Raw genomic sequence first — 16,333 nt, forward strand, 5'->3', positions numbered from 1 at the left:
TACAGTTCCCTGTAAAAGTCCCTAAAGACCTCATTGACCTCTGCCCCCTGCCGCACCACATTCCCACCCCTATCCTTCACTCCACCAATCTCCCTAGCCGAGTCCCGCTTACGAAGCTGATGCGCCAGCATCCTGCTCGCCTTCTCTCCATACTCATAGACCGCTCCCTGCGCCTTCCTCCACTGTTTCTCCGCCTTTCTGGTGGTCAATAAATCAAACTTGGCCTGCAAGCTACGCCGCTCCCCCAGCAATCCCTCCTCCGGGGCCTCCGCGTACCTCCTATCTACACTCAACAGCTCCCCCACCAGTCTCTCCCTCTCCCTATGGGTTCGGATGGAGATCAGCTCCCCCCTAATCACTGCCTTCAGAGCCTCCAGACGCCAAAGCGGGCGCTGATCCCGCACCTCCCCCATCTCCAGATCCACCCAATGCGGAGCATGGTCCGAAATCGCAATAGCCGAGTACTCGGCCTCCTCCACCCTCGGGACCAGTCCCCTACTCAGAACAAAGAAATCAATGCGGGAATAAACCCTGTGCACATGGGAGAAAAGAAGAGTACTCCCGAGCCCTCGGTCTCCCGAACCTCCAGGGATCCACTCCTCCCATCTGATCCATAAACCCCCTCAACACCTTGGCCTCCGCCGGCCTCCTGCCTGTCCTTGAACTAGAATGATCCAGTAGGGGATCCAGCACCGTATTGAAGTCCCCCCCCCATGATCAAGCCCCCCACCTCCAGGACAGGAATGCGGCCCAACATACGCCTCATGAAACCAGCATCATCCCAATTTGGGGCGTACACATTTACCAACACCACCCTCTCCCCCTGCAGCTTACCGCTCACCATCACATATCTGCCGCCACTGTCAGCCACCACCTTAGACGCCTCAAACGCCACCCTCTTCCCCACCAGGATCGCCACGCCCCGGTTCTTCGAGTCGAGCCCTGAATGGAAAACCTGCCCCACCCACCCCTTCCTCAGACGGACCTGGTCCGCCACCTTCAGGTGGGTCTCCTGGAGCATGGCCACGTCCGCCTTCAGCCCCTTCAGATGCGAAAACACCCGGGCCCGCTTAACCGGCCCATTCAACCCCCTCACGTTCGACTTATTCAGCCGGATCGGGGGCACCCCACCCCCTCCCCCGTCGACTAGCCATAGTCCATCGACTGCTCGCTCCTGGCCAGCACCCATTCGACCCGTTTCCCACGGCGATAGAACCTCACCCCGACCCCACCGACCCGCACCAACTCCTCCCTGGCCAATCCAGCAGCAACCCGGTATCCCCCCCCCGCAAGGCTAGGACCCCTCCTAGCCGCGACGCTCCCTCCACAGTACTCCCGTGAGCCAGCTGACTACTGCTGACCCCGGCAGCTCCCGATATGAGGTCACCCCTCCTCCCCTGCATCAGCTCCTTGGCACCGCTTCAGCGCGGGAAAACGGATCTGATAACCACGCCCCTCGCCACCAGCTCCACCCCCCTCGTCCCGCAGCGCGGGAAACCAGAGAAAACCCCGCGCTTTCACACTGCCCCACCCCACCAACGCAGCTCCCAAGCAGCAGTCCCAACCCATCCACCAACTCCGTACGAACAAAGACACAGATCATCCACAAACCCCAATACCCCCCGCTAAAACACAAAACCATAACCAACATCATCCGAAAGCGAGAGAAAAAAACAGAAACAAACAGAATAACCAGCAACAGCATAAACAGTGATACAGAAATAGAAAAACTCCCACAGCCCCCAATCTCTAGTTCGAGTCCAACTTTTCAACCTGCACAAAGGCCCACGCCTCCTCCGGGGACTCAAAATAGTAATGCCGGTCCTTGTAGGTGACCCACAGGCGCTCAGGCGGCAAAATGCCGAACTTCTCCTGCTTTCCGTGGAGCACCGCCTTCGTCCGGTTAAACCCGGCTCTCCGCTTGGCCACCTCCGCACTCCAGTCCTGGTAGATACGCACTACTGAATTCTCCCACTTGCTACTCCTCACCTTCTTGGCCCATCGCGGAACACGCTCCCGGTCACTGAACCGATGGAACCGCACCAGCACCGCGCGTGGGGGTTCATTCGCCTTAGGCCGCCTGGCCAGTACTCTGTGGGCCCCCTCCAGCTCCAGGGGCAGATGGAAGGATCCTGCCCCCACCAGCGAGTTCAGCATCACGGTCACATAGGCCGGCAGGTCCGACCCCTCCAGCCCCTCCTCGAGGCCCAGGATCTGCAGGTTCGTCCTCCGTGACCGAAACTCCATCTCCTCGAACCGATCTTGCCACTTTTTATGAAGTGCCCCGTGTATCTCCACCTTCCCCACGAGGGCCGAAACTTCATCCTCGCGCTCAGAGGCCTGCTGCTGCAACTCAAGTATCGCTGCACCCTGGGTTGTTTGGGTCTCCAGCAGCTTACTAGTCGTTACCTTCAGGGATTCCAACAACTCCCCTTTCAGCTCCGTAAAATAGCGCAGAAGGGCCGCCTGCTGCTCCTCCGCCCACTGCCTCCACTCCTCAGGGGCTCCACCGGCCGCCATTTTGTCCACCTTCCCCCGTTTTTCCAAGGGAGCTGCTGCCGTTTTTCTCCTCGCCCCACTCCGAGTTTGCACCATAAATCCCAGGGGGTTTTGCTCCAGACCCCTTTATCCACCGGGAATTGTCGAATCAGCGCCGTTTGGGGCCCTTAAAAGAGCCAACAAGTCCTATTAAAGCGGGAGCTGCCGAACGTGCGGCTTAGCTCCGCATAGCCGCAACCGGAAGTCTCAATATTCTTTCTTGTTGGAAGTCTTTGACTTTTGTTCAATATTTCCTCATTTTGATGCAGCTGAGTGGCAATTAAGCAGGCATTGGATTCATCTATGTCTCACTACAGTGTACTATCACATGTTGGTGCATTTGCTATCTATCTTAAAGAAACAAATGAGTTAAAATCTATGTCACTTGATTGCTTCAGATCCACGAAGGGAAAATATGATCAGCATCAAAACTATGTGAAAACATGTTACAGTGAAAAATGTTTAAGGGAAACTATCCACAGAATATCAAACTTCTAAAAATCATTTACGTTAGCCAACTGCTATTGCACACCCACCAAACAAATGAAGCAGCCATTAAAGGTTCTCGTACAAATACCATACGAGAGGCCTTGATGCAAAGAACATGCTCAGTTTGGGATAAAAACAGAAAATGTTAGAAAAACTCAGCAGGTCTGGCAGTATCTGTGGAGTGAGAAACAGAGTTAATGTTTAAAGTCCATATGGCACTTCTTCAAAGCTCTGAACAATCATACGGACTGGATACATTTGACTCTGTACCGGGGTCAAAATAGTTTTCTTTCCCCCTTAAGGGCTACTTTTTGATTTTCAGGGGCTAGGTTTTGGTTTTCAAGGGTTCCGTTTTCATTTCTACTACCTCCTATATTTGGTGATGCCGTAACACAGTAACATTACCTTCTGTTTTTGTGTTGAGATACATACAGTGGCACAAATACCAACTATACGTTACTACATATTTTCACTTGGATTCTAATAAACAAGATGCTTTTGTGAATTTATTATAAATAAATATCCCGTTCTTAGTTTCCAAAGTAAAAATTGGGATACGGGTCTCACATAATTAGTCTCACATCCGTTCTCCCTTTTCAAAAGTAATTGCAAGCATTAACATGCTCTAGCGTTCTTTGGTTTTATCTTATCAATTTAAAGTTTCTTTACTCTGAATACTTCTTTTTAAAGTGAGTGCGGACGAACAGGTCGGGATACTGATTCCAACAGTCCAACCCGTTTAACACAGTGAATACACAAAAATTAATTCTGCAGCATCAAGCTAACCATCTGAGGACAAAAGGTTTAATTCATATAGACTTCTCTTTTCAGTGAGTCCCCCCCCCCCCCCCCCCCCCCCCTCCTCCCCCCCCCCCCCCCAAGTCAATGCGCCTCCTCACATCATCGTTCATAAGACACAAGAACTAGGAGCAGGAGTAGGCCATCTGGCCCCTTGAGCCTGCTCCGCCATTCAATGAGATCATGGCTGATCTTTTGTGGACTCAGCTTCACTGTCTGGCCCGAACACCATAACCCTTAATCCCTTTATTCTTCAAAAAACTATCTATCTTTATCTTAAAAACATTTAATGAAGGAGCCTCAACTGCTTCACTGGGCAAGGAATTCCATAGATTCACAACCCTTTGGGTGAAGAAGTTCCTCCTAAACTCAGTCCTAAATCTACTTCCCCTTATTTTGAGGCTATGCCCCCTAGTTCTGCTTTCACCCGCCAGTGAAAACAACCTGCACGCATCTATCCTATCTACTCCCTTCATAATTTTATATGTTTCTATGAGATCCCCCCTCATCTTTCTAAATTCCAATGAGTACAGTCCCAGTCTACTCAACCTCTCCTCGTAATCCAACCCCTTCAGCTCTGGGATTAACCTAGTGAATCTCCTCTGCACACCCTCCAGCGCCAGTACGTGCTTAATGAGGCATAGATTGGAACCCTTTAGCACAGAAGCACCCTAATTACATTAAGGACACATATCACTTTACAGAGGTGGTTACCTCACTAACCGTACTGTGCCCCACACCCCACCTCATCTCATATTTTTTTTACAATGAACACTGAAAGTCTGTACACAAATGCAGAAACAAGGCAAAGGCTGTCCAAAATATGTTTAATACATTTCCCCAACCTGACAGACCAGATGAAGCTATAATCTGGTTACTATATTTAGGTTTAACAAAATTAACTTTGAATTCAACAATGAATTTTACCAACAAATCAACGGCACAGCTTGGGTAAGAAATTTTCCCCAGCCTCTGCAAGCATATGTGGCAGAGTGGGAAGTGGTTGAAAAATGTTTTGCAAAGATGTCCTAGACTCTCAATATGTTGCAAAAGATATTTGGACTCATAGAGAAGCATAATTATAATAATTCATCAATGCCCTGAATAATCATCACTCCTTCATTAAACTTAATACTAAAACACAAGCTTCAAATTCCTAAGTGTGCACATCACCAACAATCAGTCCTGGTCCACCCACACTACAACCAAGGAAGCACAAAAGCATCTATACATCCTCAGGAAACTAATGGAATTCGGCATGTCCACATTGACTCTTACCAATTTTTACAGAAGCACCATAGAAAGCATCCTATCTGGCTACATCACAGCCTGGTATGGCAACTGCTTGACCAAAGATCATGGGAAACTACACAGAGTCGTGAACACAGCCCAATCCATCACGCGAAACCGCCTCCCATCCATTGACTGTCTATACCTCACACTGCCTTGGAAAAGCGGACAGCATAATCAAAGACCCCTCCCACTCGGGTTATTCTCTCTTCCAACCTCTTCAATCGTGCAGGAAAAACAAAAGTCTGAGAACATGCAAAAACAAATTCAAAAACAGTTTCTTCCCCACTGTTACCAGACTCCTGAATGACTCCTCTACTGAGTTGTACTACACTCCATATGCTTCACACAATGCCCATGTCCTTGTATTTACATTATGTATAAAAGCAAATTACTGCGGATGCTGGAATCTGAAACGAAAGGGAAAATGCTGGAAAATCTCAGCAAGTCTGACAGCATCTGTAGGGAGAGAAAAGAGCTAATGTTTCGAGTCCGATGACTCTTTGTCAGAGCTTTGGCAAAGAGTCATCGGTCTCGAAAAGTTAGCTCTTTTCTCTCCCTACAGATGCTGCCAGACTTGCTGAGATTTTCCAGCATTTTCCCTTTCGTTTACATTATGTATACATGTATGTCCAATGTTTTTTTATGTATGGAACAATCTGTCTGGACTGTACGCAGAACAATACTTTTCACTGTACTTTGGTACAAGTGACAATAAATCAAATCCAATCCAACTGATAGCTCATGGCAGCAACATTACAATCAAATAACTGCTCCAGATCTTCCTATCAGGTTCCAATCCTCCCACCCTTGCTGCTCCTCTAACCAGAGGCTGTCTCTTGAGGTAGAGCAAGAGCAGGAGAGAGGGAACCAGTGACTGGAGGTGTTGGAGCAGCATGGGGGAAGACAGAATTTGAGATTGAGGAGCAGCTCTTCACAGATTCTATCTCTTCCACATATGCAGGCAACCTTTCTCTCATTTGACATCTGGTCAATGGGTTTTCGTGGGCTTTTTGGCGGATTGTGAATTTTCCTGCTGCCTCCAATTACTTTGAACTCTCTTCTGTACTATCTACAACATGCACTGTGGCCTCCTCAGCAGCACCTCCTGAACTAGCGACTTCCACCATCTAGAGGGACAATAGAAGCAGATGCACGAGGGCACACTCATGTCACACATCACATTGACTTGAACATACATTTCTCTCTTTTATCATCACTAGGTCAAAATCCTGTAACTTTGTAGGAACCCTTTATCCACAAAATTAAGTCCTTGGGCAACTAGAGCCTAATTGTTAGCGATACTGACATCCCAAAAATACATTCTTTAAAATGCTTCTAAAGGTTGTGAAGCACTTTAGTGATAAAGTTCGACTTGGTTTGAATTTCAGTTTTTCTCATGACTTGAAATAACCTTCCATGAATGCTGCCCATCAACCAAAGTATCACTGATGATACAAGTTGAGACATCTGAAACCCAGGTTTGGGACACAGACAAGCTGCAGGAATTCACACCTGCAAATGAGCCATTCAAGGCGATTAAAGTAACTATGGGACCATCAGGTCCATCGCATCATCTTCCAGACTAGGTGGCACTGAGCTCCTGCTCGGAGTCCTCCCAGGATTGATTGACAGTGACCCAGAAACTGCCCACAAAAGGGGCGGGGGAAACTCAAGCCAGTTAAAAGACAATGCAGCCATGATTTCTGTCTCTTTTGGACTGGTCTGTGCCCACTCCAATCGCAGCATAACGACCAGCCAAGTTCAAGCGATCGCTACCAGAGAGAGATGAGCTGCAGCCGAGACGAAACTGACGATTTTCAGCTGACACACGTGGGGACTCAGATAAAGGCCTTTTCTACCTGCATAGAGCCGGTCATCCAGAAGTTAAGTAAACATAGAACATAGAACATTACAGCGCAGTACAGGCCCTTCGGCTCACGATGTTGCGCCGTCCTGTAAAACCCCTCTAAAGTCCCTCTACACTATTCCCTTATCGTCCATATGCCTATCCAATGACCATTTGAATGCGTTTAGTGGTTGGCGAGTCCACTACTGTTGCAGGCAGGGCATTCCACACCCTTACTACTCTCTGAGTAAAGAACCTACCTCTGACATCTGTCCTATATCTATCTCCCGTCAATTTAAAGCTATGTCCCCTCGTGCTGGACATCACCATCCGAGGATGTAATCTTAGTTGATAGGTGTAGTTTAATACATAGCTGCGTGTATTATTGCACAGAGAGATAAGTCTTGTGTTTAATAATAAACTGTCTTTTTAACCAATATACTGGTTGTGTGGTCATTTGGTCAATACAACAAACATATTCGCTGCTTGTGGTTCACTAATAAAGTAGCAACAACAGAAAAAAAGTAAAATTGTCCTTTCTCTAAATATACCCCAACAATAGTACTTTTTGATCAGTTGCCAAAGACAATGTTATAGCAAAGATCCATTGTCTTACATTTGAAATTGAAGTGAAAATGCAAGCTAGATACATAATTTACATGATTGGTTTTGTACTCTGAGTTTTATTCTCCCAATGACAGGAGTACTCTACATCCAACAAGACTTCCAAAGTGAGGGGCATCAAATCTGTACCATGTCCAAAGCTTGGAGAAAACAATTAAGCCACAAAAGAACTTCCGAAAAGTAATATCTACTTCAGCAGCAAATCATTTACAAAACATATATGTGCCAACTGAGAGAAAAACAGACTATTGAATTAATTAAGTTACATTTTAATTAATGTAGAATCCACAAAAACATTTATACAAAGGGTTGGAAATAGGGGTTAGGATTTGCAAATTCTTCGCATGGCATTTTGAATCTGCTTTTAAAATACACAAAATTGTTACAAAAACAGCCAAATTATTATGGCTTGTAGCTTTGGTGAAAACTTGCTTAACACAAGCTTTAGCAAATCTTACCTCCAAAGCTTCAATAAATCTTACCTCCAGCAACCTCTTTTCCCAGTGATTCAGTTCTGTACCCATGCCCCCTTGATTTTCAAGTTCCATTCCTTCGAGGATTGGGCAGTTAAAGTGCTTCTGGGCTTCTTCCTGCCCAATGGAAAGTCAAATTTAATGGTTAGAGTAAAAATAGGTTCTCCAGTCAAATCACTTCATGTATTTTGTTATAACATGCCATAATTAGCAGGGCACCTTTAGTCATCAAGTTGTCATTCTGCCTTCACTTAACTGTGTTACATTTTAATTCTTTTGTCATAGCATGTCATCAATTTAAACAGCCCCCTCACTTTTATACCCAACATTTCAATTTGTTCTTTCTTTGAGAAAATTATTCAAAACCCTCTTCCACGTCATTATTGAGAATCTTGAATACTCCATACAGTGAAGCAGTGCTTTACATATTCATCCTCCAATCTATGTCTCATATGCTGCATACAATGTTCATTGTATGGTTTCCTATGCATGGAGAGGATCACTCAGGTTTGCTGAAGTGAGATTTTGACCATACTGAATCGTGACACTTCCCTTCTCCGCACTCCGCGAATATTAGCCACCCGACATATTAGCTCCAGCAGATTCTGTTTGTATTTCATTGTATCAGTTAGTTATTTAAAAACAAACACTTTTGCTGTACCCTTCATTCCCTGAACTCCTTTTATTTTTCAATTCTCAGAATGTGGCTCAGTTTTAAACTGCTAGACAACTTTCTTCACAATTAGTTAAATTGACAGTACTGAGCGAAAACAAATTGCAAACCTGACTATTTGTGCCAACATGAAACAAGGTCAATTCTCTCGCACTGTCAATACAAAACTAATCTTTGAAATGCATTTCTTACTTTTTACATCTAGTTCTATTGTGACAAAGGCACTACACAAATAATTTAGCCCATCTTTTCCACTTCAAAACACTGATGGGCATTTTGTCTTAATTCAGATTTTGAATACTTACAATTTTTCATTTTATTAGCTTTAGTTTCTTTTCTAAATCTCTCATAAGATTTTTATATAGTCCCTGTTGCCATATTGTGATTTTATTTTCCATCCATCACAAGATTCAAATATGTATCAATATATGTTCAAAACTACAGATAATAATTCCAGCTGAAACCTAATAGAGGGCTCAAAGTCAACATATTTTCACTGATCTTGTATTTAACATTGCTTTTTAAAAATAAAATCTCATCTCTGTTGATAAAAATAAAGTATTTGTCTTTTTATTTCTTTTTTTAAAAAATATTTTTATTCTCCTTTGTCACATTTTATCCCAAATTTACACCCAAAAATAAACAATCAGTAATGAATGCAATGTCAATCCCACATCAATAACAATGATGAAATGAAATGAAAATGAAAATCGCTTATTGTCACGAGTAGGCTTCGATGAAGTTACTGTGAAAAGCCCCTAGTCGCCACATTCCGGCGCCTGTCCGGGGAGGCTGATCCCATCCTCCCACTAAACCCCCAAACATTAGTCCACACGTTAACATAAACAAATGACAAAAAGGAATCAGGAATCACCCATAGTCACCATTAACACATACAGTCCCCCTCCCCCCCAACCCTCCTAGCACCCCCCCTACTGCTCGATGATGTGGAGATACCGCCGTTGGACTGGGGTGAGCACAGTCTAAGAAGTCTTACAACACAACAATCACCATGCAGGAATGTTCCCTTCCAGTCGGGGAATACTTCAGCATCAAGGGCATTCAGCCTCTGATCTCCGGGTAAGCGTTCTCCAAGGTGGCCTTGAGGACGCACGACAATGCAGAATCGCCGAACAGAAACGTATAGCCAAGTTCTGCACACATACAGCCTCAACCGGGATTCATGTCGCATTACATTCACCCCCCACCATCTGGCCTGGGCTTGTGAAATCGTACCAACTGTCCTGACTTGAGACAATTCACACCTCGTTAACCTGGGATTACCCCTATCTCTGGATCTGTAAAGACTTAATTACCTGTAAATGCTCGCATTCAAAGCATCATCTTGCATCTTTTTTTTTATATAAATGTTTTTTATTAAGTTTTCATGTTTTATATATGACAAGTTACAAATTATTAGAGAGAAAAAAAGAAAACACAAAAATTTAACATGTACATTTACAGGTAAGCATCTTTATAACAACAATTGTGGCCGCCCCCTTTAGCCGGCATACATATTTTACATTCCCCAATATGGCCAAGGCACATGTTTATAGGCATTTATTTATAACGAACATTTATTTATAACCCCCATAACGAACCCGTAACCCCCCCCCCGGGCTACCTTCCCCCGATTCCCGTCCATTTTCCCCTGATTCTTGGCCACCCGACTATTCTTCCTCTTGTACGTTGGCCACAAACAGGTCCCGAAACAGTTGCATGAATGGCTCCCACATTTTATGGAAGCCGTCGCCTGACCCTCGGATGGCGAATTTGATTTTCTCCATTTGGAGAGATTCCGGGAGGTCGGACAGCCAGTCTGCTGCTCTGGGCGGTGCTGCTGACCGCCAGCCAAACAGGATTCTACGGCGGGCGATCAGGGAGGCAAAGGCAAGGGCGTCCGCCCTCCTCCCCAGGAATAGATCTGGCTGGTCTGAAACCCCGAAGACCGCCACTATTGGGCATGGCTCCACCCTCACCTCCACCACTTTGGACATAGCCTCGAAGAAGGCTGTCCAGTAACCCACAAGTCTGGGGCAAGACCAGAACATGTGGGCATGGTTGGCCGGGCCTCTTTGGCACTGTTCACATCTATCCTCCACCTCCGGGAAGAACCTACTCATACGGTTTCTCGTTAAGTGGGCTCTATGTACCACTTTTAGTTGCGTCAGGCTGAGCCTTGCGCAGGTGGAGGTGGAGTTGACCCTATGCAGTGCTTCGCTCCAGAGTCCCCACCCTATCTCCATCCCCAGGTCGTCCTCCCATTTCCTTCTTGTTGCGTCCAGTATGGTGTCGTCCCTTTCTACCAGTCGGTCATACATGTCGCTACAGTTCCCTTTCTCTAGGATACTTGCGTCCAGTAGGTCTTCCAGTAGTGTCTGTCGTGGCGGTTGTGGGTACGTCCTTGTCTCCTTTCGTAGGAGGTTTTTGAGCTGCAGGTACCGTAGCTCGTTCCCCCCAACTAGCTGAAATTTCTCTGTCAGTTCGTCCAGTGTTGCGATCCTGTCGTCCGTGTATAGGTCCCTGACTGTCAGTGTCCCCCCATCCTGCCTCCACCTTTTGAAGGTGGCGTCAGTCAGTGCTGGTGTGAACCTATGGTTGTTGCAGATGGGAGCCTTGTCCAACATTTTGGTCAGGCCAAATTGCTGCCGCAGTTGGTTCCAGAATTGGAGGGTGGCTGTCACCACTGGGCTGCTGGAGTGTTTTTTGGATCATCTTGCATCTTTGACTTTATCCATATATATGTTTCTGGAACTTACCTCTTCATTCACCTGAGGAAGGAGCAGTGCTCTGAAAGCTAGTGATTTGAAACAAACCTGTTGGACTTTAACGTGGTGTTGTTAGACTTCTTACTAATGTTCAATTTAATCTAATTCTCGAAAGTGCCCAATGAATAACGCACATGAATTGTAGAACCCCTCCATCCTTCCCCTCAGTTCAAATTTGACCTTCTCCAGAGTCAAGAATTCCAGCAGGTCCCCCTGCCACGCCAGGGCACAGGGTGGAGAGGCTGATCTCTAACCTAACAGGATCCGCCTTCGGGCGATCAACGAGGCATTGGTACTGATCTTTCAGGAACCACTGGAGGCAGGAAGGCTCCCAGAGGACTAGAAAGTGGCTAATGTAACATCGCTGTTTAAGAAGGGAGGCAGAAGATGGGGAATTATAGGCCGGTTAGCCTGACTTCGGTCATTGGTAAGATTTTAGAGTCTGCTATTAAAGATGAGATCGCAAAGTACTTGGAAGTGCATGGTAAAATAGGACTGAGTCAGCATGGCTTTGCCAAAGGGACGTCATGTCTGATAAATCTGTTTGAGTTCTTTAAGGAGGTAGCAAGGAAGTTAGACAAAGGAGAACCATTGGATGTGATTTATTTAGATTTCCAGAAGGCCTTTGACAAGGTGCCGTATAGGAGACTGTTAAATAAGTTAAGAGCCCACGGTGTTAAGGATAACATCCTGGCATGGATAGAGGATTGGCTGACTGGCAGAAGGCAGAGAGTGGGGGATAAAGGGGTCTTTTTCAGGATGGCAGCCGGTGACTAGTTGTGTGCCTCAGCGGTCTGTGCCCGGACCACAACCTTTTACAATATACATTAATGATCTGGAAGACGGAACTAAACCACTGTTGCTAAGTTTGCAGATGGTACAAAGATCTGTAGAGGGACAGGTGGTATTGAGGAAGCAAGGGGGCTGCAGAAGGATTTGGACAAGCTGGGAGAGTGGGCAATGAAGTTGCAAATGAAATACAATGTGGAAAAGTGTGAGGTTGTGCACTTTGGAAGGAGGAATTTAGGCATTGACTTTTTTCTAAATGGGGAAATACTTAGGAAATCAGAAGCACAAAGGGGCTTGGGTGTCCTTGTTCACGATTCCCTTAAGGTTAACGTGCAGGTTCAGTCGGCAGTTAAGAAGGCAAGTGCAATGTTACCATTCATAACAAGAGGGCTACAATACGAGACCAAGGATGTACTTCTGAGGCTGTATAAGACTCTGGTCAGACCTCATTTGGAGTATTGTGAGCAGATGTGGGCCCCATACCTAAGGAAGGATGTTCTGGCCTTGCAAAGGGTCCAGAGAAGGTTCACAAGAATGATCCCTGGAATGAATAACTTGTTGAATGGTTGAGGACTCTGGGTTTGTACTCGTTGGAGTTTAGAAGGATGGGGGGGGGGGGGATCTTATTGAAACTTACAGGATACTGCGAGGCCTGGATAGAGTGGGCATGGACAGGATGTTTCCACTTGTAGGAAAAACTAGAACCAAAGGATACCATCTCAGACTAAAGGGACGATCCTTTAAAACAGAGATGAGGAGGAATGTCTTCAGCCAGAGGGTGGTGAATCTGTGGAACTCTTTGCCGCAGAAGGCTGTGGAAGCCAAATCACCGATTGTCTTTAAGACAGAGATAGATAGGTTCTTGATTAATAAGGGGATCAGGGGTTTTGCGGAGAAGGCAGGAGAATGGGGATGAGAAAATATCAGCCATGATTGAATGGTGGAGCAGGCTTGATGGGCCGAGTGGCCTAATTCTGCTCCTATGTCTTATGGTCTTATGGTCTTTTTATTTCTATGAGTGAATCTGAATCTTATCGCAACTTAAACTGATATAATTGTTGAAACAATTAATTTGTCTGAAACAGATTTCAGGCCTTGAGGGCCCAACCACTTAAATGTGGTTAACTTTTACAATTTGTTCAAGTAAGTGCTTGGTCGTGACATTTAAAAATACTGCCAGTTATTTCAGTTTGTTTGGCCCAAGTCCTTTTTCAAAAAATATCCATCAGCTTGTCCTTTTCAAGTACATCCACAGCCTGAATTGATTATTATTTTCTGACAATGAGCAACTGGCTAAGCTTAACTGCTGCAAGTTGATGTGTGTTACAGCAGCTATTCACTTGTCCCTTCCCTGGGATAAAGAATTAAAGATTATCAATTTGCGAATCAAGGAAAACCAAAAGCAACTGAACTAAGGTATATGAAATCCATAAAATCTAACATTCCTATCCCAGCTGTAACCTGGCTTTTAAAGAGCTGTACCTCTAGATGTTTCTGTCCCTCCACTACATTGAGAACTAAAGTTGAACATATATGTTTAGTCTGCTTTTCACTCCAAAATATACTTCTTCACATTTCTGTGTTAAACTACATTTTTAAAAAAATTTTTAAAATAATTTTTATTGGAATTTTTTACAGAAAATATAAAAATATAACAAGTATAGCAACAAGCAGTAATATGCAACTAACAGCCCCATAACACCCACAATTCCCCCCAAACCGTAACATCACATGTATCACACCCCCCCCCCCCCCCAACAAGAGAACTTAACCATAAATTAAAATTAAGTGTTAAACTACATTAATCACATTTAGGCATATACTCCTAATTCAACATGCTCCTGCTGACTCTAACATTAGTCTTCACATATTGCTTTTCTCCTTAATTGGTATTATTTGACTCAAATTGAGAACAATCTTGAAACAGATTAATTGAGAATGTCACGAGCTACATCTTATCAACATGAGCAGAGCTGTCAGCCTTTTCCAACAGAAATCAGGCGAGGGATTCTCCCCTACCTGGCATGACGGAGGGTCCCGGCGTAGGGGAGTGGCGCCAACCACTCAGGGGTCGGGCCTCCCCAAAGATGGGGGATTCTCCCCGCCTTTGGGGGCCAGCCCCGCGCCAGAGCGGTTGGCACCAGAAGACTGGCGCAAAACACCGGCGCCCCCGGCAACGGGGCTGGCCGAAAGGCTTTCGCCGGTTGGCGCATGCACGATGTGGGGCTCTCTTCCGCTTCCGCCATGGCGAAGGCCATGGCGGCCGCGAAGGAGAAATAGTGCACCCTGGGCACTGGCCCGGAGTCTGAGCGGGGGGCCCCGATCGCGGGCCAGGCCACCGTGGGGGCACCCCCCGGGGTTCGATCGCCCCCGCCCCCCCCAGGGCCCGCTCGCGCCGCTGATCCCGCCGTTCCAGAGGTGGTTCAAACCTCGGTGGCGGGAGAGGCCTCCCAGCGGCGGGACTTCGGCCCATCCGGGCCGGAGAATCACCGCAGCGGCCTCTCCGATCGGAGTGGCGAGATTCCGCCGCCGCCACTTCCCGGGTGGCGGAGAATCTCTGCCACGGCGGGGGCGAGATTTTCGGCGGCCCCAGGCGATCCTCCGACCCTGCTGGGGGTCGGAGAATTTCGCCCCAGTTTTCCAGATACCAAAAATCAGTATTTTGGCAGTAAAATCGGTATCTTCATTTCAAAGAAAAAATGCCTACCAATCTGAAGTACAGCTTTACGCCTTAATTTCACAAATCTAAAACACGAATGGAAAATGCAAATCTAACGCTGTGACATACATGCACATCATCATGAGTGGGTGTTTTCAAATTAACTTTCAAACCTTCAATAAATCTAATAATGAAAATTTCTATAATTCTGCTCGCACTGCGATCTCCGAGAGGACACTTTATTGAAAGTTTTTTAAAAAGCCGAAACACAAATATCTGTTGCATGGACGCCATGGTGGCGCAGTGGTTAGCATTGCTGCCTCATGGCACCGAGGTCCCGGGTTAAATCCCGGCCCCAGGTCACTGTCCCTGTGGAGTTTGCACATCCTCCCCGTGTTTGCGTGGGTCTCACCCCACAACCCTAAAGATGTGCACGTAGGTGCATAGGCCACACTAAATTGTCCCTTAATTGGAAAAAAAAAATTGGGTACCCTAAATTTATTTTTACAATAGGAAAAAAAGTCTATTGCAACCCCATTATCCATTATGAAAGTTTGAAAAAATTAATAGAAGTATTTTTGTTAATACTCACAACAACTCGTGGAGTTACAAGAAGGAGGACCTCATGATTAAGCTTCTTGTTCCCTCGTATGTCCCACAACCTGACTGCCTTGCGCGCAACTCTGTCACTCCACTGATATAATCCAAGTCTATTCAAATACAAATTAGTGAACTGTGATAGTAATATCATTCAAGACATTTGAAAAAAACTAAACAATAGCCAATACAAATTAGAATTTACAACATCATGCAAATATTTTGGCTTACGATTAAACAAACAAGTAAATAATGTTTAATCACAACTACAAGATGTATTTAAACAAATTCTCTTACGCACTCGATGACAACTAAATGGGTTTTCCCAAGATTTGAAAATCACAAAATAACTAGCTTACGATTCATTAAAAGGTGGAAGACCATTTGCCTTTCTTGTAGTTAAAGGTTTTCCCTCATCATCACGATAGAAAGCAAAAAGTCCTGCAGAGAAGCCCTAAATTGAAGTGGAAAGGAAACACTTTTTCATGTGTGTTAGTAAAAATAAATTCCACTACAGTAAAGCTGCACGGCAGAAATTTCTTCTGGTATCAAATCTAATTGGAAATGTAAAAACAAAATATGCTGGAAACATTAAACACGTTTGGCAGCATCCATGGAGAGAGAAATACAGTTAATATTCCATGTCATTGACCTGAATCAATAAGTCGATTCTCTCCCTCTGGATGCTGCTGGATCTGCTGAGTATTTTCAGTTTAATCGATGTTTTTATTTCAGATTTCCAGCATCTGCAGTATTTTGCATCTATTATAGAAACTAGACTGGTTA

At 45.5% G+C, this 16,333-nt stretch overlaps 1 protein-coding gene across 3 annotated transcripts in view; it reads right to left on the minus strand.

Moving 5' to 3' along the window:
• Positions 1-16,333, minus strand: part of lmln (leishmanolysin-like (metallopeptidase M8 family)) — a 145,674-nt gene that overhangs the window by 74,362 nt on the left and 54,979 nt on the right. For all 3 annotated transcript variants that reach the window (XM_038789793.1, XM_038789794.1, XM_038789795.1), the window contains 3 exons: positions 15,907-16,001; positions 15,543-15,660; positions 8,071-8,178 (listed from right to left, as the gene is read on the minus strand). In XM_038789793.1, the coding sequence (XP_038645721.1) occupies positions 8,071-8,178; positions 15,543-15,660; positions 15,907-16,001 (321 nt within the window). The remainder of the gene's footprint in view (positions 1-8,070; positions 8,179-15,542; positions 15,661-15,906; positions 16,002-16,333) is intronic.

The sequence above is a fragment of the Scyliorhinus canicula genome, chromosome 2 (assembly GCF_902713615.1).
Source record: "Scyliorhinus canicula chromosome 2, sScyCan1.1, whole genome shotgun sequence".
NCBI classification, from domain to species: Eukaryota; Metazoa; Chordata; class Chondrichthyes; order Carcharhiniformes; family Scyliorhinidae; genus Scyliorhinus; species Scyliorhinus canicula.